Source organism: Solanum verrucosum, unplaced genomic scaffold (genome assembly GCF_900185275.1).
Source record: "Solanum verrucosum unplaced genomic scaffold, falcon-dt-bn FXZP01000261.1, whole genome shotgun sequence".
NCBI lineage: Eukaryota > Viridiplantae > Streptophyta > Magnoliopsida > Solanales > Solanaceae > Solanum > Solanum verrucosum.
The window spans coordinates 10,397,665-10,419,990 of record NW_026019969.1 but is presented as its reverse complement, the minus strand read 5'-3'; the positions used below and the strand labels follow the sequence as shown (position 1 = coordinate 10,419,990).

Genomic DNA, 22,326 nt, shown 5'->3' with positions numbered 1-22,326 from the left:
AAGAATATTTTTATTTATTCTTTAATTTAATTATTTATATTTATTTTATTTTATTTTATATTTATATTTAACTCCATTTCAAATTAATTGAATTGTTGAGGTATTTCACACCCTTTAAGAAAAGAAGATTAAGACATAAATTATGTATAACTTTCTATTTTTCCCTTATTAATTATTGTAAAATTTATGATTAAAATAGCTAAATATTAATTATAATAACTAATTTCAATACTAGCTAATGAAAGATAAAATTGAAAGAATATTCTAAAAATTAAATAATTAAATTAATTTTAAAAATAAAAAATATATAACAATTCAGTTAATTTGAAAAAATGAAAAATCAACAACAACTCAGTTAATTTGAAAGGAAGGGAATATAGATTTGCGGAGGAAACAAGAACCTAGAGGGGAAGGTTTTTTAAATCATATGCCAACAAGCTGGTCCATTTTGTCACATGCGGAAACTAGAATGGCAGTTTGGTAAAATCGAGAATTGTTTTGGCAAATATATATGTCTCTCGCTACCCATTTTTTTCTTTCAAGAAGGTTCTTGAACGCTCTAAAACCATCTCCCAATTACATTACAAACAGGGTGACGAAACCCTAAACAGATCGAGCGAGGAAGAGAACGCCGGAGAAAATGTCGCACTTCGGGAGAACTGGCCCGCCGGACATCGCTGATACTTATTCTCTCCTCGTCCTCAACATCACTTTCCGTAAGCTTTTCCTCTTTTTCCCCTTGAGTGATTTCCCTCTATTTCTGATTGTTCTTATCTTGTTTGTTTATCGTCTTCTTGTTTCTTTGCTGTAACAGGTACCTCGGCGGATGATCTCTTTCCTCTTTTCGACAAGTATGGGAAGGTTGTGGATATCTTCATTCCCCGGGACAGAAGGTTCTTGAATCTTTCTTTGCCTTTTTGTAGGAAAAGAAATTAAAGAATTGTAAATTCGGTTCAGGATAACTGACTGTAACGTTCTTCCTCGATCAACTAATATCGAACCGGATTTTTTTAGGTTTATTATATTCTCTATGAAACTATCCACTCTGCTCTTTTCAGGACGCTTGCCCAAAATAATTAATTTGTATTCGGACTAAATTAATTGTAGTGTCTCACAAAATTGTTAATAGATTTGTTTGTAAATAGATTTAAAAGGTCTTTCCAAAGATGACCTTAACCATTTGTTAGTGCAGTCTTATCCTATAAAGAACAGGAAAAGATGAACAAGTACAAAGTTGTTTTTTCTTAGCCTTTCTTCAATGGACATAAATAATGGATGAGCTTAATTCTCAAAATGTTGTTTTGTGGTGTACTAATCTGCCAAAGAATCTTTTACCTTACCCAAGACACAATGGGAACTAAAATTATTTGACCATAGAAGAATTACTTAATTATATTTCAAAAGTTCTGTGCAACTCAGGACATGTGCATGTCTGAATGATTTCTAAACTTCCATTGTCACTTATTTATACTTATTTTATTTATTATGTTGGTCTTGTAACAGGACTGGTGAGTCACGTGGGTTTGCATTTGTTCGTTACAAGTATGCAGAGGAAGCACAAAAGGCTGTAGATAGGCTGGATGGTACTTCACTAACCTTTTTTTTTTCTTCTGAAGTTGTGCTCTGCATATACTGGGAATTATATTTTTTGCATGGTGTTCTGAAAATCCTGTACTAAGCTCTAGTAGGAGGCTTTTTTAGTTGAGTTAACTAGTCAGGTCATATAACTGAGCAAATGAAAAGCCTAGTTCATACTGATATTAATGTCTCTAGCTTAGATTAAGAGCCAGCAGACCGTGGTTGCTGGGAGATCGTTGATGATGGGTGGAAAATTTTTGTGAGGGTGAGAAGATAGAAATTTGTCAACTGTTTAATGTGATGTGCAATGTTTAACATGTCAGGTACCTAGGTTTTCACACTTAAATCAGAAGGTGGTGGTGAATCTGAATTGAGAAAATATAATCTCTTAAACTTGAAACTACCTAGGTTCTTACTTTATGCCAGATAATTCTATTCACTTATTTCTGCTTTTGGAATTTCCTGTGTCAACCACTCTTCCCTTTTTAGTTGCACCTTAAATAATCTAGTCCTTGGTAAATGTGGCATTGCTTGAAAAAAATCCCGCCCTATAAATTGCAGATCTAATGTTATTTCATATGAAAACCTCAAATCACTTGTCTGACTTGTTGGGATGGATTGGAGTACTACCCTTCCGCCAATCCTGGTAGATTAGGGTTGCCAATTTTTTGGAACTACGACGATCAATCACACACAAATCGACTTCTGAGCATGTAAACCAATCAAACTTGCTTGTTTTCAATAACAGTGGCTGAATTAGTTGGTGGATGCTCATCTTGGGGTGCAGTTAGATAGGTCGGGCTTAATGAGATTGACAGCGATTGATGCTGTTAATAGATAGGGTCCAGTTGGGTTATTTGCTACTTTTTACATGTGAAAAGTAATGTACCTTTTTTATTTCGTATGTTAAATTTCCCACATTCTGAATGTGTACAAGTACACCCCCCTCCCCCCCAATCCCTTGTGTTTTTAATTGAGACAAGGTACCTATTAGGTAGCATCTTGGAATGTGTTAATTTTAAACAACTATTATTTGTTAAAAATCACACACTTTGTTGCTCAAAGTGAGGAGACGATGTGGTTAAGGATTTTTTGGTGAAGCCACGCTCTTTATAGAAGTTAGCGCTTCAAAGTTCAAACAATGGGGAACAAAGTGATTCCAGAGAGAGTCAGTTGCTCCGCTAAATCTCATCATTAGCTGCATATTATCTTACCATCTGAAATCTCTATTCAACCTTATTTGTATGTTTTGATTGCATTTTATCTTGTTGAATCTGTTTAGAGATACATATATTAACAAGTCTGTGTATGACTTTTTTGGCAGGAAGAGTGGTTGATGGACGGGAAATGGCTGTTCAATTCGCCAAATATGGGCCAAATGCAGAACGAATGTGAGTAACTGGTTCATTTGCAAGTATATTTTAAGTGTGTGCTTCAAATATTCTATTGTGCATATTCTACTGGAGCCTTGAATGAATTGCATGGTTCTGTCCTCTCTCTTTTTATTACTTTAAAGGACCTTTGTCTTCCTCTAGGATAATTCGACTTTACCCCTTGACGTCTTGTTTATGGACTCTCTTAAGTTTCTGATCTCATGCTTTGTTTGATCTCAGTCACCAAGGGAGGATCATTGAGAAAGTTCCTGGAATCAAGGGAAGCTCAAGAAGCAGAAGCCCTCGTAGAAGGTCGCCCTTTCCAACTGTACCTACCATGTTGTTCTTTGAACTTACTGTGTTTTTGTATAGATATTTGCGATGTTATTGATTTTCACCCGCTGATTGTCTTTTCAAACTATTTTGGACCTTGCCCTTTGTTTGCCTGTTTTGACTACTTTAGTTGATATGCCGGGTCTTATAGGATAGGACAATTACAAAATATAAGGTCAAAGTGTTACTAACTCAAGTGGATGGGCTTTGTCAGCATTAGCCAGCTACTTCTCTTTGCTTTTGTTTCTAATATATAATTCTCTTAATATAAGTATATAGGAAAAGACAAAAGTAAATGAGGCTAAAATTATATCCAGATGTTCAGTTACTTGCATGGGGAACGGGAAGACAACTATGCTTTAAGCAGGCACAATCTACTACATCATTTAGGTTGACTAGAATGCACAGGTCAATATGTGAGAGCGATAAATTGATGACTGGACAATTGGCACTATCTGGATCTGATTTAGTTTTTCAATGGACAGAGGAAGGACTGAAGTTGTTGGGGGGACCCTTCGGGGTGGCCCAGTGGTTTGGGCTTGGGACTTCCATGTTGGAGGTCTCAAGTTCGAAACCCCTTGCCAGCGAAAGCAAGGGGTTTGCCTTCTGGGTCGAGCTCGTCGCACTGGGCTTGCCTAGTGCGGGTTACCTCTCCTATGTGGTTTGCGATAGGAGCGGGGTTTTACCCTGTGCGCACCCAAAGGGTAGCGGCTGCGGGTTTCCCTTGTTATAAAAAAAAAGTTGTTGGGGGGGGGGGGTTATTAATACGTCTTTTCACAAACTGCATTTCGTAGTGACCTAGTGTTGGTTTGTGTTTAATTTATGTTTAGGTTTCCTAGTTATGGTATAACTCCTTACATAAACTGAATTTGCAGAAAGTGGTCATGCATCTGGTTAAATTGGAGTTGTCCAAGTGGGTCTGACATGTAGCAAGTTAATTTTATTACTATTAGACACAGTTATTATTCTAATTTCTTTGCTAATTTGTGGCTGTATTCTAAGGTTAGCTCATCTTTTCAACCCTTTGGTGGTTGAAGATCTCAGTGACGAGCAAGAGGAAGATAATGGAGGGGAAGATGAACCTTTCCTAGGAAAAAAACTAGGCAAAGAGAAAAGAGGAATAGATATTACTACATATGAGATTTTATGAAAATTCCTGAATTCAGGATATTGTGATTCTCTATCATTCTGAGTATGACAGTGCTTGACTTTTTTTTGAGAATGTTAACAGATAATCTATATATCCTCAGGTATTCTACATCAAAATATGTAGTCCCCCTTCAAAAGTATAATAGCTTACAGCTTGATCATCTATCTGTTGTTCCTATGACTAGTCTAAAGTGTCAAAATTATCTTCTGTTTGAGCTATTAATTTCTGTCCACGAAATGCATGTAGGGACAATATTCCATCTAAACAGTGCTTGGCTTCTGTTCCTTCCTCCCTGCTTTAGCATTCTTGGAAGTGTAATGCACTAATGTGTACTGTCAATTAGTTTTTGTGATAAAATTGACCACAAATTATATGAATAATTTGCATGTCTTAATAAGAAGTAGCAACAGCGGAAATAATCATACCAAGTATTTTATATTGGTGGTGTGCTGCAGTATTTTATTTTCAACAATTTTTATGAAATTAGCTTGAAGTAAAACCTTTTAAGATGTTCTTCTCCTGTTTGGTTATCACATGCATTTTTCCTCAAGCTGTTTCTAGCTCTATCTTCATTTGGTATCACCTATTCGGGGGGAAAAGGTGTCTAAGAGCTGAGGTGTTTCTGGCGGAGCAGATGCATAAAAGTCAATTGGACCATGTGGAAAGTAAGAAAGTCTAGATATAGAAGTCAAATAACATTTAAGATTCGACAGTTCACTCTGCTTATTTTTTCATTTGTATCTTTTTTACATCTTTAAACATATTTTTATTGTTCATAAGTTGTATAGTCCATGGAAAACTTCTATGAGAATGCTATTAGGTGATACTAATGTTGCTGTGTTATATGAATATAAAATACCTTACTTCGAGTAGTGAAGGAAACCATGTGATGCTCACAAAACACAATTTACTTGGTAGAAGGAAAAAAAACCATTTCTACACTTATCAAGTGCCTGACCTGCATATCTGGTGAAGCTAGAAGTGTGCTGATTGTTATTTCAAAATGCGAGCTGCATACTGTGTTGCTAAGATAACACACATGGAAAACTGTTTTAGGGAAAGCTTGTCTGTAGATTATGTCCAGATGGTCTCTTGGTTGCGGAAATAATCTTGGTCCAATAATGACCGACAGTTTTCTTCATTTAGTGTACATCTGGTGATTGATCTTGGGTTGATGAGTTGGTTTTCACCTTCAACAGATACCGTGATGACTATCATAGAGATAGAGAATACAGGAGAAGTAGGAGCAGAAGCGTTGATCGCTATGAGCGTGATAGATATCGGCAGAGAGAGCGGGACTATCGCCATCGGTCCAGGAGCCGCAGCTTAAGTCCAGACTATGATCGAGATCGTGGCAGGGGACGTGACAGAAAACATCATAGGCGGAGCCCATCAGTTGACAGGTTTTCACTTGATCTATTATATATGATGTGCATTGTCTTGTGTTTGCATTATATCAGGCAGTTATTGTGAAATTTATTGCAGTGCCTCCCCAGCTCGGCGTAGCCCCAGTCCTCACAGGAAAGAGTCTCCTCGTAGAAGCTTATCACCTACAAAAGGAAGTCCTGAGAGGCGTGTTCGCAATGAACGCTCTCCAACTCCTCGAAGTCGTTCCCCTCCAGGTCGAGAAATGGATTCACGAAGCCCTTCTCCTCGCGTTGATGAGGTGATAACATGAGCTTTGGTCTGATGGATCCTATTTTTCTGATTAAATCTATTTGTTAGGTCATTTATGCTCTTTTCCCCCTAAATTTTCAGGATTAATTTTCTGGTGGGCATAATATGAGAACAAGCAGACAAGTGGATCAACAACTTTAGCTTTCTTCTGAATGTGTTGAAACACAAAATGTGATGCAATTTCTAGGCAGAATATTTAGCTGACATTTTGGTAGGACTGGTCTCCTGGTGTTAAATGTTTCTGTACTCTATGTACTGCATGCCTTTGCTATCTTTAAGTTTTCAATGTTATGGTACTAGGTTGTGAACTTAAAATGAGTCGTGATACTGAAACTATATTGATGGATTCCTCATAGAACACTTTTTGCAGTATGCTTACAACTGTTGCCTCTCTATATTCCTTCGTACTGCTGCACTTCTCACTATAAGACAAAGTATGCTACGTATGGATGTACTAACTTTGTAACCAAACTCGTGCTGGGTTTTATAGTTATGATCGAGAGAAGGTTGGTGAGGTTGATAGCAGATGATGATGATGGTGATATGGCTGCCAACCCTCATAATTATAGTTAGTTCGTGAAATTTGAGGAGGCTGATTGGTAGATTATGTGTTGAATGACAATGCTGATGGTTGCTGCTGTTGATATGTAGCTTCTGATGCTGTTTGTAGTTAAAGTGTATTTGCAATGCATGAACAGCAGATGCTGGCTGGAGATTTTCTCTGTGCACCTGTGTATAATATATTGGGTAAGCCTTTTTCTCCGGTCAAGAGCTCACAAGTCTCATCATGTTTTCATCCATAGAAATGGAGCTCATCACATTCTTATATTAAATATAAAAATAAACTTCATCCAAGGATTAGTTTTCCCAAAGAATGTAACTTCTCTTTCTAGCTTGTGCTTTCCTTTTTTTTTTGGGTAGTCTTTTGCGAAGTTTGGTGCTTATAAATTGTCTCTAAAAAGGGATGGGATGCAACTGGTTATGCAGGATGGACAGAGGATGAATCTACCTCTGTGCCTGATGTTGCTAGTGAGGTGTCCCCATTGGCAAAGCTGATGCTAGTTGTCGTACGTGCTGGCCCCTTAGAAGGGTGAACATCTCATGTGGTCCTTTGCCCCCAAAGTGCATAACAGATGAGAATTATGATACCCTAACCAGCCAGATGATCATGTCTTCTTGTGATACTTTTGTTGATATTTTCTTGTTCGTGGATCCTGATTGTAGCTGAATGAAAGGCTTGTTCATTGTCCGTTCGAACATCCTTTTAGCTTCTGGGTGCCCCTGATCTTCCAGAACATCACTTGATCTGACGTTATCCTTTATGTAGCTGATGGTCTCCTTGGTGATTCAGCTTCAGTGCATTTTTTCGGTGTTTGTGTTTAGTGTTTTTAATCCCCATGGTTCTACCATCAAGGTTATTATAGATTCTGTTTTTAAACCTTAAAAACCAACGACCTTGTTGGTTGAATCCCCCAACTATCCCCTTTGGTCTAATAGGCTGTGGAGGTCTCTGGGATAGTTAATATAGATGAGGTTGGTACTACCTATTTGTATCGAAGGCTTAGTATATTACAGGATAAATCACAGGTGTCTTGTGCATCTCAATGTTTGTCTTATTAGTAATATACACAATAGGCACAGTGACTGGGCATTGCTCAAGGTAAAAGTTGTGGTTGACTTTTACAATTGTTTGTAGTGCTGTAAGATATTGGTCATGAGGATCAAGGAGTGGATTTTGTCTGCCGATTCTATGCAGCATCCATCTCTGTTAGTAGTGTTTACCATTGTGCAGTTTGACCGTGTTTAGCCATGCTTCTGTTTCCTGCAGTTAAATGTTTATTTGTGTGCACCTCGTTTTGTTCTATAATTTTAGGTTGATTTGACATCTGATAGACAATTGGTTGAATGGCGCTCATATTGGGCAAGGTATGAGTCCCTGGTTTTTGGAGAAAGCCATCTCCACGAGGAAAATGGTCTGTTGATTATGCATCTCTTTGGGGTCTCTGTGCTTTTCATTAAGTTCATCCAACTTTAATTGACCTTCCGACATGGTTTTCTGCCTTCCAATACTCGAATAAAGCAAATATTATATTTATATATCCTCAAGTAATATTTCTCGTTAGCTATTATCTTATGTTGGGCCTTACAGCTTAAATTTTGTGGAAATCAAATCGGATGATCACCTTTTGGACTGCTTGTTTGTGATATTTGGTGACCATTTGGAAAGTTGTGGAAAATGGCCACATTTCAATACAATTTGAATAAAAATACCATATAACACAAATGGAGCAAGTGAGATCTAACTAGTTTTCCTTGAGTTGGCATGCGGTGCTTGAATTTAACTTTAATAAGCTTTGAATTTTAACGTATTGCTCTCTTACTTCATGTAGTAGTAATTCTGGAGAAAATTTATTTTCGTGTTAAAAGTAAAGAATCTAAACATTAAATATTTCAGAACAGTGGAATACCATTTATCGGGGTCTCCAAATGACAGCTATTTGCCCATTGCCCCCTAAATTGTTTGGTACAGAATGTATAATGCACCAACTTGTATTTTAGTGTGATTTTCTTTATAATTGAATGAGAGTGTTAACGAATTTAGCGTTGAAGTGGAAGTAGTCGTCATCCTATTATGATATTTAGAAGGCCAGCAATTAGGCATCCTAGTTAACTTGTATTTTAGTGTGCTATTCTTTATAATTGAATGTTAACAGATTTAGCGTTGAAGTGGAAGTATTCGTCATCCTATCTATGATAATTTAGAAGGCCAGCAACTAGGCATCCTAATTCCTAGTTATAGACTTGCTGCAGAAGTCTGGGATTTGTCATTTCACTATTATGATATTCCCTTCGTCTCTATTTACTTGTTTAATATTTCCTAGTTTGAGGCGCTTTTTTACTTGTCATCTTTTCACAAGAAAAAACAATTTATTTATTTCTATTATACTATCAATTTGAGTTGATGTCTTTGAAAAATGTAGTGAGTAAATATATTTGGGAAATTATTAATTAATAAGGGTAAAATAGTGAATTCACTATACCAATCAACATATTTTTAATAAGTTGTGCCAAGTCAAAATTTGACAAGTAAAAAGGGATAGATGGTGTAATTTAGAAGGCCAGCAAGCATAAACTGTCTGTTAGCAAGAAAAAAGGGTAATTATGATATGATATGGATTGGTAGTGTAGAGACTTATCTTCAAGACCTAACGTTGCTCTTAACTGCAAAATTATTTACGAGCTGTATAAATTATTGTGAGAAGTTTTAAGGGCGATTGAGTATAAATTTGTCTAATGTTTTTGATGATTTGGATACTCTTCATCATGCTTTAATACTAATGGACTGCACCACATCAAAGATGTGAGATCCCAAAATTATACAGTTGTCGCATACTTTCTATTTGTGTCATTCAATATTTTGATCAAGGCGGATGGGTGACTCGTATTACTGTTTGTCACAATAATTCGGCTTTGATTTCCAAAATCCACAAGAGAGGATTTGGTAGAGGAGAAAATAACGAATTGAATATTATGTATGCTATCACAGTAAATTACATAATAACACGCCATTTATATTCTAAGAATTGATATTGAAGCCATAAATACGAATGAGGATCCTAAGACAGCCCTAATGACAGGATTGAATCTTCAAGCCATGATCTTCAGTTCACTTTTCTACGTGGCAGAGGTTCAAGTAAACGATATCCTAACACATATTTGGTTGTCAGTTGTGGTACTGCTATTAGTACCATTGAATGAAGAAAAAAAGCAGAAACATAAAAAGTTGGACACAGCAGAATTACTGAAATATCCTACTTTCTCGTACAGCATTAGGAACCAAAATCTTGTTTAATATACAACGAATTGGTACAAGATGACATGGTAATTACAATCATCATAGATCCTTCTTACTCATTCATCGGAAGAATGGGAGCCTTTGCCTCCAAGTGTCTGAATTATGGCCTCTAGAAGTTTGATTTCCTTATCTCGCTTGGATATCTCTTCTTGCTTTGCACGCAGCTCTTCCATGTGCAGCTCAAATACTCCTGCAACCACAGAGGAACACGTAAGTGCAAATCCATTTGATGAGTACATGGCTGGAAATGACAAGACCCAATTCTCTGATAATTCCAGATGACTGATTGTGTATTATAATGCTCACTCTTGTTTTACAACCAAACGAAACCAATTAGGTTTAAGACAGATAAGACATACTTGTGGTATTTTCAAGCTCTCTTGTAACCTCTTGTGCACGTAGTTCAGCAGCCTTCTGAGCTGCCTCAGCCTGTCTTTTCTCAGTCCGTGCATGAGCAGCAGCAGAAATAGCATTATCTAATTCTCGCTCTAAAGTCTCAACTCTTTGTTCAAGAACCTGTAGCCATAGAATAGTCATTACTTTAATAAATAGTGGCAGCAAGAATACAACAACATTTACGCCTTGTCCCAAACAAGATGAATTTTCAATGTTTCTCCATTTAAACTCATCTCAAGCTAATATTATATAAAATCAACACAATTGCTAAAAGTTCTTTTTTTTTGGTAGAAATTTTCCATTAGCATATATATCTCGGGTGGGCTAAGAGAATCCTACAAAGCATACAACCTAAAGTAACGGTACTAATATACCATAGCATATTTTCAACTAATTGGTATCACCTATATAATAATTTTCTTCCATACCCACTTGTGAGGACTATAGAGGGTATGGTGTATGTTGTTGCATTGTGCTCTATCTTTCTCTAAGTCTGCATGGATTTCAGGAGCTTGTAAATCCTTAAAGACAACTTCCCTTCACTTGATTTTAGGTTCGTATCGTCTCTTTTAATACCTCCACTCTCCATGTTTCACACCTATGAACAGATGCATCTAGAGGTTGACATAGGATATGACCAAACAGTCTCAAACGACTTTCTCTTATTTATCCTTGATGTGTGTTGCTGGCACTACCAAGCAAATGTGGACACTTTTAGTCGTATCTGATCTTATATTACCGCACACTCATTTTAGCATCCACAAAATCTTCATTTGGCACTCATCTTCCACCCCGTGCAATTATCAGCAATGCCTGAGCTTCTATGAGGTCCAACAAGCTGGTTGGCCTCGGTCCTCATTGAATCCCTCTCCTCATTCTACAATAATAGTTCCTTTGCTTTTGCTGTAATTTTCACAGAAATAGTTCCAAGGTAAACTCACTATTGTGCTTGCTTTTATATCTAATAAGATGCAGCCTGCTGATCTATCCTTCTTTTCTTCACCGACTTTAAGCTTTTCCTATTCAACTTCATTGCATCTCTCTTTCAGTTTCTGGAGACATTACTTCGAGATCAAAGCTGGAACTAACACTTGCAGGTAATTTAACTCAATAAGCTTTTTTTCTCATTTAAATAGGTGACAGTTTGCCTCTCTTATCTTTGTTCTTGCATGAAATTGTTGCTTCCTCTTATTTTGTTCATTTACGCTGAAATCAAAGCTACAGCTTAGATGGTATCCAACTATCTATTCAAATTCAACTTGGGGACCCAAGTTATCCAAATGTTTCTGCTCCTCTTGTGTCCACATTTTGGCTTATATTAAAGTCACAGTTGCAGTTGTCAATTTAGGACACTAGGATGCCTTGGGTAGTTGCAGACACCATCTGGAGCTAGTGGAGATAAAAGGATTTTTGAAGTCTCCTCAGACATTAAACAAAAGATTATTGGGTCATTTTCCTTTTAAGCGCTGAATCTTTATAACATGTTTGCTCATGGTTTCCATAATGTCTAGACTTGATATTTACACACTACTCAGTGGGACTTCTGATGTGGTAGGCTAACACATTTCTATAGATAATGCAACTTGCATTATAATAAGATTTGGCTAGTGAAGGGGAGTTTAAAATCAAGATCTAAAAGTTCTTAAGAGTTTTGTACTGAGCTTTCTTCAACCTTTTAGTTAGTGTCTCAGTGATCTGATTTAGTGCTCAAGTTGCTCTATGTTTCTTGTGTTCAGTTTAGCTCAACATAAGATTCCTCCCTTTCTCTACTGGACAACAGCTCACTAGTACAAAAAAAACAAAAACAGCAGCCAATTCCTCTAGCAAAAGAGTTGATGTTGATCTAACAGCGCGATGTAGACATCTGCTCAGCTTGATTTCCAAGCTAACTCATTACGATGACACTTTAATTCCAACCAACATACTCCTACATATATGCATTATATTATCAAAAGGATATGCGAGAAACAAGTCAAAACCTTTAGAAAATAAAACATAAAAGAGGACTCCTCACATAGGATATTAGGCTACACTAAATCAGGAATTTTCCTAGTTAACCTAGCCTTGAATAATGAACTAGACAAGTGCAACATTTAAATTAGAGGAGTTCTCTCCATTAAAAACTACATAAAATTTGGTAAGCACCTGTTTCTCTTTTCGGTATGTCCTTCTCTGATTATATCTACATGTTAACTTTCTGCACTTCATAAACACAAACAATGTTTTTCAGCTAAGCACCTACTCTTCTCTTGCATCGTTCTCCTTTTTCTTTTGTTCTTCTCCATCTCTATACTTAAGTCTGCTATAACAAAAGTTTTCCCTGCAGTTCTTCTCTGAATTAAAACGAATCTAAACTAGTTCTATAAGATTAGAATATATGGCTTGCTGCATCAGACTCTTTTATGTCTAATTAAAACAATTGTGGAGGGCATCCCACAATTGACTACCAGTAGATAACAATTTTCATGCACCAATAACAGAATAAACTAGTGTTATATGCGAGATTGCGAGCACATTGATTTTCAGTTTCATTCACCATTAAGGCATTAACAGATTGCCTTTTCCAACTGTTCAAACTCACATTGACAGTATTACATCCAGAAAACAAAATCAACCAATTAGATAGAACAATTCGCCATCTCAGTACAAAACTCAGCTAGTCAGATATAAACAAGTAATCAAAATTAAGTTAATTGTATTGATGAACCTTAATAGTACGGGCTTGTTCGGAGGTGAGAGAGGCTTTGGCAAAAGTGTCGTCGTCGACGAACACTGCTTTTTTCACAAGTAGCTTTTGGAGTGAGTCCAGATTGGATGTCATCTCCGATAGATTTCCGATCGCAGCGCTCCATCTCTCACTCCCCCCTTTCCCCTTCTCCTCCATTTCCCCTCTTTCTCTCCGAACCGGGGCCGGATCCTTGAGTATATCACAGTTGACCCGCCAGTTCAAGCAACTTCCTCTTTGGTCCCTTGAGTTTGTTTTACTATAGATTGATCCACAAGTCCAATTTGTTGACATTAGGCGACCAACATGTTTTCTGAAAAAAGAAGAAGGTTATTTCTGGAAATATTAAAAACATATTTTCTTATTAGAAGGATAATAAAATCATTTGTCTCACTTAATCATATTTTTCCCCAAGAATTCATTTGAAGTGGAGTTGTAGTTGATAACATTTAGAATGCATTAATTAAGATGAAAAGTGTTCTCTAAAATAAATGCTAATATTATTGTGTTTATTTCAATCATTTGAAATGTTTTTTCTTTTCATAATCACTCTTATTTGTTTTACTTAGCATCGTTATTTAAAAATATATATTTTTTATTTTACTTATTCAATTAAGCAAATTAAAAAAATATAAAAAGAAAATCATACTACTTTAATACTTAAATAACTACAAATAGTATAGTCAAATCTAGAACTTTTAAGCATCAGTAATAAGGTTAGTTTCATAAAATATACTTCTAATTTTTATTTTATTTTTTAAAGTGTGACAAATCAATATGAGTCAAGTAATATAGAACGAAAGAAGTAATAAAAAGGTAGAAAATGCTTAATTAAAACAAGTTAATATATATCATGTGCTAAACACACCTATATTGAACAAAAAAGAAGAAGAGGGGTTTTAAATCTAATTTTATTTAGTTCTTGCAAATTCAAATCGATAAAATTGAACGTTGTTGTGTTTGATATCTAAGAAACGATAAGGTTCAATTAATATCTTTTTGATAAAATAGTAATACCAACAATATCTAAGTACATATGTACAAATTTGTACTCTTTTAGTTTTTTTTTTTTACACATTTTAGAAAATCATAATTAAAACGAGTAGTTTTACTTGTTTATCTTTATTCACTCATTTGAAAAGGAATTTTTTGAAACTTTTTAACTTGTTTTAGCCTTTTAAAAAACATCAACTATAGGAATAAAATAGAAAATTTTAATTAATTTATTTTAATTAGACAAATTAATATATCATTTAAAATAATTATTCATAATTAGGTGGACAGTAAATATGAACGTACGAGTACAACTAATCACTTTTATTTTGCTTTAGATTTTATATTAATTGTGGGTTTACCGGCCAAACTCACAAGGATTGACTAGCCAATTATAGAAATACTATTTGCATCCACATAAATTTATCTATAATTATACAAGTACATGCAAACTTCGATCCCTATCCACATATTTTCTTAATAGTACCTTTTCAATTAATGAAATAATATTTTTATATTTGCACAAGCCTGCCTTCACTTTTTTAGACGAGATCACATGTAGCGAGTATATATTAGAATATGCTTTTTTATTGATTTAGGGCTCAAAGAAGCCAAATTCAATCCAGACAAGGAGACTTACTTTTTTTAAGGTCGATTCGTTCTATTCAAATTTAGCTATGAAAATAAAAAAAAAGTTTTTAGATCATAACATGTAACATGAAAGAATCACTCACTTTGCAGTATTTTTGCATAGCTGTCCGCCTAAAAAATTATTTCATTCTATAATATTGTCAGACACGATAAATATCTGCTCGCCTATGAAATTAGCAAAATAAGCGGAGGCGGATATATAGCATATAATTAAATGGATTAAATTGAACTCAGTTTTTTTTTTTATAAAGTATAACTATATAGGCAGAAACTATTTAAAAAAATTAACAAATTTTAATAGATAAATCAATTATTTTAAAAGTAAGTATAAAGGATCAAGTGATCAATAGAAACCATAAAAAAATTGAATCACTGAATTAAAATTATAAATCCACCCCTAAAAATAAATCATCCTAATATATACCTCCACATCCCTGCTCAAATTACTACGAACAAATTAGGATGTGTGTGTGCATTTTTTTCTTTCATAATTGGTTGATGTGTGTATATTGATTTTTTTCATACTCACTTTGTCCCTAATTACTTGTCCACTTTTGAATTGACACACCTATTAAAAAAATAATAATTGACATAGTGAGTTTACCATTTTACTCCTATTAATTATGGAGTGGGTGAATTAAAAATTTAAGATTTTCAAAAAGTTTTATTTTTTTCTAAATAGAGTAATTAACTGAGGGTATAATAGGTAAAAAAAAATTGTTGTTTCTTAATTTGTCAAAACAGACAAGTAATTAGGGACAACTAAAAAATAAAAAGTGGACAAATAATTAAGGACGGATGGAATAATAAATAAAGAAGAGTAGTAATTAAGGGTTTAATTGGACAATTAATAGGTCCAGGAATGATTGGATTTCTCCTGGTTTTTTTTCTTTTACCTTTTCTTTTCTTTTGAGTTTTTAGAAATTGCTTGCCAAGAGAACAACTAGTTTAAGCTTAGAGTGTTGGAAATACAACTACTTAATGTGAAATCTCACGTCTAGGATTAGAGAAATCAAAGATTATATTGATGAAAATAATGTTGAGTTACAACCTCCTTATATAGGGAGAGAGTTGTAGAGTCCTAAGTTAAATATACTTAGAGTCCTACTACAATATCTATTACTACTACTATAATAATAATAATAATAATAATGCAACTATAAATAATCTAATCCTAGTCGTAATATAATCCTAATCATAATATAATTCTAGTCGTAACATAATCCTAATTAATATAAGTAGTCTAATCCTAGTGTGACTCTAATTCTATAGTAGTGTTGTAAACTCGTCAGTCAGCTTCGTTGAACTTGTTCCTTTGACATGTTCCAATCGTCAACCTGTTCCTTTGACATGTTCCAATCGTCAGCTTCCTTCTCTATCAACACTTGTTGCAGACACGTCATTCAGCTTCGTTGGACATGTTCTTTTGACATGTTCCAATTGTCAGCTTCCTTCTTCTTCAACACTTAAAAGTGACACAATTGATATATTCAGTAGAATTTCAACATTGCAGAAATCAACTATTTTCAAATTACGATATTTTGAACATTATAAAAAGAACGATCCTTCATCTTTTTCATACATTGATGATAAAACAAAAATACTAAAAATATTTAATTTAATACATAAGCGCAAATTTATACAACTAATTAACTAATCACCATTTTATTGCTTAAAAATTAAGATTAATCGTGAGTTAACCCGCCAAACTCACAAGGATTGACTGACCAATTATAGCAATACTATATGCATCCACAATATTTATCTATAAATACACATAGTAGATGCCAATTTAGTTTCGATCCCCATCCATACATTTTCTATCTAATTAACATGTTCAATAAATTAAACGATTTATATATTTGCACAAGCCCTGGCTTCACTTTTTCAGCTAATGCCAATTTAGTTTTGATCCCCATCCATACATTTTCTATCTAATTAACATGTTCAATAAATGAAATGATTTATATATTTGCACAAGCCCTGACTTCAGTTTTTCAGCCAAGGTCACATGTAGCGACATCACAATATTGTAATTATGATGTCACAGATCAATTTATTTGCAATTTTATAGAATATTTGTCAGTTCTACCAATAATAAAACATGCATGAATAACTGTGTTCATCAAAACTGAAACAGATAAAAATGAATGACCTTATGTTTTTGTCCCTAATGCCACGGACTTAGAGTTTTCACTAACGCTCCGTGCGGCTCTTGACAACTTACTCACTATCTTTCAAGATCTTGTAAGCTCAAGAAAGCTCTTTATGCTAAGATCGCTAAGAAAATGAAAGGAAAGACTTAGAAAGATCAAAATAGAGCTTTTGAAGAAGCCTTTTTGTATTGCTTTGGAAGGTTTCTTTACAACTTGAGTGATGCCTTGCAAATGGTTGGCACCTCTATTTATACTACCAACTAAGGGCTAAAGTGTAAATTAAAATTACTTTACAAGTTCCTAAGATATTTACACAAAGGTCTCGTTCTAGAGAAATCTACATGGTCTAGGACCTTCCATGGCCTTCTTGAGAAATCTAAAGGTTTCTAGAGTTCTCCGCAAGCCTCTCCTCAACTCTAGAACGTTCTGCCCCTATCCGGCTACGAAATTGGGCTGTCAAAGTGGCGGGATGTCACACTAACCTACATATAGAGAGTATATATTAGACACTCCTTTTCGTTTTTGCATCCAAGTGCAAGATTAGGCAAATAAGCATAGGCGGATATTATACATGGTTAATGGGCCTCCTCTTCATTCAATTCAATGTACTAAATAAAATTTCATTTTTATTTATCTACTTTAGCATAACTAAGAGAATTTTTTTTCTTGTTTGCATTTGACATTAACTACTCAATCCTTAAATTTCTTTCCAAAAACATTTAAATTATAAATCAATAATGTCATGAATGTTATGTGTATAAAATATACACTTAAATTATTATTATTTACAAAATCCATCCAGGACAAGTAAAAATGAACTTAGTGAGTAACTATTAAAAGGAGAAAGCACTTTGCCATGTTGCTTTTCCTTAAAAAACAAAACGTAACTATAGGGCAAAAGAATCTTGAAACTTTTCATTCATTGCCTTCACCTTTTACTCGCTCGATGTTCGCTATTTGTATTCGAGCTCGATTAAATATTAAAAGGTAAAATATCCCTTAACAAAGATAACTTTGTACCAGAGGGACTCGAACATTAGATTGTTGGGAAAGGCAAGACACTAACAAAGGATGCCCGATAGGATAATACACAAATCTAAACTTTCCCTTCTATTTGAACCAAGAGATGACAAACTAATGCAAGAGCAAATACTGTTAGGGGCAGCAAACAAATCAACCAAAGAAACAAGACAAAGAAAAATCAGCACACGAGACACCAAATTTAACATGGAAAACCTCCGTGGAGAGTAAAAACCACAAGGCCAAGTCTCCACTAAAATCAACAAGAGTTACAAATGTGATCTCCAAAATGGTCACCAACAAAGTGTCAAAACAATGAACACAACTACAAGATAACACCAAAAACTAGAGAAGTAAAAGGAGTACTAAAATCATCAAAATGCAACTACTGTTCACGAGCTGAAATCTGGATCGGAGCTACATGACTCCAAATCCACCCCTCTCTATTTCCACTCTAAGATTAAGTTGAAAGGAACAAGTTGTCCAAAAATTAGCTCAACCGGACAAGAAATGAAGCAGGAATCGTGATTTGAAATTGACTGGTAGGGCTTGTGCGAAAATTTGCACTCTCTCACTTTTTTCTCGCTTCTACTTATCCACATAGGAAGGAAAAAAAAAAACCCAAAACCCAACATAGATCTCTAATTAAGAATGAAAGAGTAGTTACCACTCCACCAGTTGGTATACAAGATATAGTTACAAACTTATCTACAAGTTCAACAAAAAATTATTAACTTTAGCTCGAATCTTATATTTATTTCAGTAAACTATTTATATATATATAAAAGCTCATAAATTTAAAAATCTAGCTCCGTTTGAGACCTTCTGATCCCTCATAGTACATATGTATGTAACAAAAAGTCCACGTTTCTCATATTATATATAGTTTGGTTTGGTTTATTGCATGAAAGGCAGTGAAATTCATGTTTTAGGGTGATGAACGTAACATGTACGGCTTACTTTTTTTCTTTGAAGTACAATTGTTGAACGCACATATAGGCACCGGATTTTGGACTACATACGGAAAGTGTACTCTACATCCAAATTAAGTCCCTATTTCTTATCGCAAATCCGTTTAATGAATTAATGTTAAGTCATTTCAAGTTTGGCACCGAAATTACCCGTCGATATATCCCTTTTCTCTGCATCTCATTTTTTTCCGTTAATTAATGGATTTTGAGCATGTGATTCCCATTTTTTATTTTCTATACAGCGGCTGAGGTCAATGGATTTAATAACAAAAAAGAGTGTCAGGAAATTTGAGCTTAAACTCAGTTAATTGATCATTCAAATATTTTTATTTTATTAGTGAGGATTTAGTTGCTATATTGTAATTCTCTTTCTCGATTTCTCCTTTTCCTAGCCCTAGTAAAAAAAGAGAGAGATGTCATATGTAATACATATATATTATATATAATCTAAATAGTCAATGTATATATATATAGAGGCGTACCCATGATTTCGGTAAGATGGGTGCACGATTTTGAAAAATGCATCTTAAATATAATTTTATCGATTTGACTTTTAGGTTCTTAATATGAACCATTAAATTTTAAAAATTATAGGTCAAAAATATATAATGCTACTAGTTTTAAATTTTAATATACACATTTAATTTAATTATATAAAATTTTTACCGTGCTAAAATTTTTAGGAATTTTTTATGTAACACACTTGAAAATTTTGAAAGATAAAAGGAAAAAAAAAACAAAAGAAAAATTAGTTGAAACACCAAAAGTGTAATCGATAACCACTTCGGGGGTGTTATTCAAAAAGACAAGATAAATATAAGATTTAAATTTCTATCCTCACCTAGAGGTGCACTCAATCATCATCGTATTATTATATGATACTTTGAATGTGGGTTCACATATCTATATTTAAATATTTTAAAAAAATTATAACACTACAATATATGATCTAGAGAGGAAAGCATAAGTTCACGTGAACCCACGATATACCCTCTCTAGATACACTCTTGTATATATATATAATCACGTATAATAAATATATAATCTAGGTATATCGATTAAAAAAATATATGTATGTGTGCCAAGAATGATCCAATTGAATCTTCTGAAGCTGATATGTAAAATCTCAAGGGCTCAGAAGAGGCTCATTTATGCTAATCAAATTAGTACTCGTGCGGAAGTATTTCCCCTATCATAGAAGGTGTGAAGCAGGCGGGGTCTTTAAAGCAAAAAAGCAAAGCAAGTTCCAGGGATGCGGGCAGAGGGGGGCCTATTTGTGTAAAAATCCCAATTATTTAATCAGATTAGCATGTGACTGTATAGCTAATGAAAGCCTACAATATAGGCTAAAGTTCCTTGCTAGACATGATTTCTCCTTTGACATACAACATCCATGGACGCTAAGCAGTCACATCATACCGATCACCACCAAATTAAACGATACCATGTTACAATAACCTCTACTTTAAAAAAATAATAAGTAATGATTATTATTTGTTTAGTTATCACTTATCGTATTAATAATAATTAGAATTCTGATTAATTAATTCATATCGATAGCAGGTAGGTTTTGACTTGGAACAAAAATTAGAGTTCAAAAAATAAAAAACTATTTTAAATTTTATGGTTTTAAAACTAAAAACGTGTAGAAGATATCAAAATGTCATTTCATTTTCTCGATTTTAAACATTTTTGTAGAAAGTTAGTTTAAAGAGTTGTAGAAAAAAATCATTATTTTTTAAAAAGGTTAAGAAGGAACGTGAGAGAAACAAATTGAAATAGAAATGAAGAATTTCCGAAATAATATCTTAGATAGCCGCTCAACTTTGATTTTTAATTTAAAGAAAGTCACTTGAACTTTTAACGTTTTCAAAAAATATCTATTGTCAATAGTATTACTGTCAGCAAATGCAAACAGTAATAATTAGTGCAGCCTTTCCTATGACTTTGAAAATGTTGCAACTCTCACGTCCTCTATATATAGGCATGCAATATCTCATTTGATAATTTGTGACATACATGTGCTACTTTAATCAAAATTAGTATCAACAAACTTTTTATAATTTTAATTAATTAGAAGAATGAAGAAGACTACACATAGAGATGATGAACAAGTGAAGGAAAAAACTCCAAAGGGTCATTTTGTAGTGTACGTGGCCGTGGGTGGAGAATTGAAGAGATTTGTTCTTCACATATCTTACTTGAAGAACCCTTGCTTCCAGAAATTGCTAGAAGAAGCTGCTCAAGAGTTTGGATTTCAGAGTCCCAAGGGAATTGTTTTGCCTTGTGATGAATGCATTTTTCACAAGGTTATTCATTTCATTTCATGAAGATTATTTTGATAATATATGCACCAACCATAGCTATAAAATTTTCTCAACTAACCGAATATAAATGTTGTGGTTAATTTTTCAGATGGACAAAAATATTAGACCATAATGTAAACTATATATATGTAAATATTTTGAAGGTGTTGTTGTGACTTCTATAATAGTTTTGGTTTCAGATATATGTTTAATGTATTGTATTACTGTTTTATTTTATCTGTGAAGCAAGTTCTTGGGGAGTGAAGAAAATGCAATTTGTTAATTCTAGCTTTCTTGATCTCTTGGGAGTTAGGGATGGTGTAAATATTTTAATATATTTTTAGTATTGGTATAAATTAACTCGTTATAAATTGTCATAATTTCCTTTTTTAGAGTCAAATGATAAGCACTTTGACGGACATTTTACGAAGTATTTCATCATATTGATATGCAAAAAATGGCAATTTATAATACTTTTCGTATAGTTTTTTAATTTCTAATTTTTTTGTTTGAGATATTGAATTAATGTAATTTAATTTCACTTTGAAATTAGTCAAATTGACTTTCGAAAAGCGGAACATGCAATTTATAATATTTTTTATTTTATTTGTTAGACGTATTAGTTTCGATATATTTTTTTTACATATTATTGCTAGTAACACATACTGCTGACATACACATACTTAAAAGATTCACATTTATCTGCAAAACTATAGTCACATTATATGGATACTTAATTTAATTTAGCATTTTTTTATTCGTTTACATTGACCAATATGTCCATGTTAGATTTATAATTGAACACGTTTCATCGGATTTATAAGTTATAAATACGAGGCAAATATTTGAAAAAAAGTACAGTTTTGGTGAAGATCAATGAAAGGGAAAAAAGAAGATAAAAGTCGAATCTATTAGGCAATTTCTTTGAATAATTGTATGATATTTGGGTTTAATTTTATCCTAACTGTCAAATCGAAAGGATCTTTTTATAGGACTTTTTGAAGAACAAAATAGTATTTGGTTCATTGAACTTTAATTTTACAATTTACTGTATTTAGATTTAATCCTATATTTAAAGCTACAGAACACTAAAAGGAAGCGTTAAGAGAGTAAAAAAATGTAAATGTGGTAGTAGAATCGA

The 22,326-nt window shown here is 33.8% G+C and overlaps 2 protein-coding genes across 2 annotated transcripts; one reads left to right on the top strand and one right to left on the bottom strand.

Moving 5' to 3' along the window:
- The first annotated feature begins 540 nt into the window (after positions 1-540).
- LOC125816619 (serine/arginine-rich splicing factor SC35-like) lies at positions 541-6,113 on the top strand. Its single transcript, XM_049496234.1, has 7 exons — positions 541-716; positions 815-893; positions 1,504-1,583; positions 2,903-2,969; positions 3,192-3,263; positions 5,634-5,837; positions 5,920-6,113. Exons 1-7 carry the CDS (start codon positions 641-643, stop codon positions 6,110-6,112), a joined length of 771 nt encoding a protein of 256 aa, XP_049352191.1. The 5' UTR covers positions 541-640; the 3' UTR covers position 6,113.
- A 3,849-nt stretch (positions 6,114-9,962) lies between these two features.
- LOC125816621 (uncharacterized) lies at positions 9,963-13,324 on the bottom strand. Its single transcript, XM_049496237.1, has 3 exons — positions 13,071-13,324; positions 10,327-10,483; positions 9,963-10,157 (listed from the first exon to the last, which is right to left on the bottom strand). Exons 1-3 carry the CDS (start codon positions 13,245-13,247, stop codon positions 10,024-10,026), a joined length of 468 nt encoding a protein of 155 aa, XP_049352194.1. The 5' UTR covers positions 13,248-13,324; the 3' UTR covers positions 9,963-10,023.
- Positions 13,325-22,326: the final 9,002 nt, after the last annotated feature.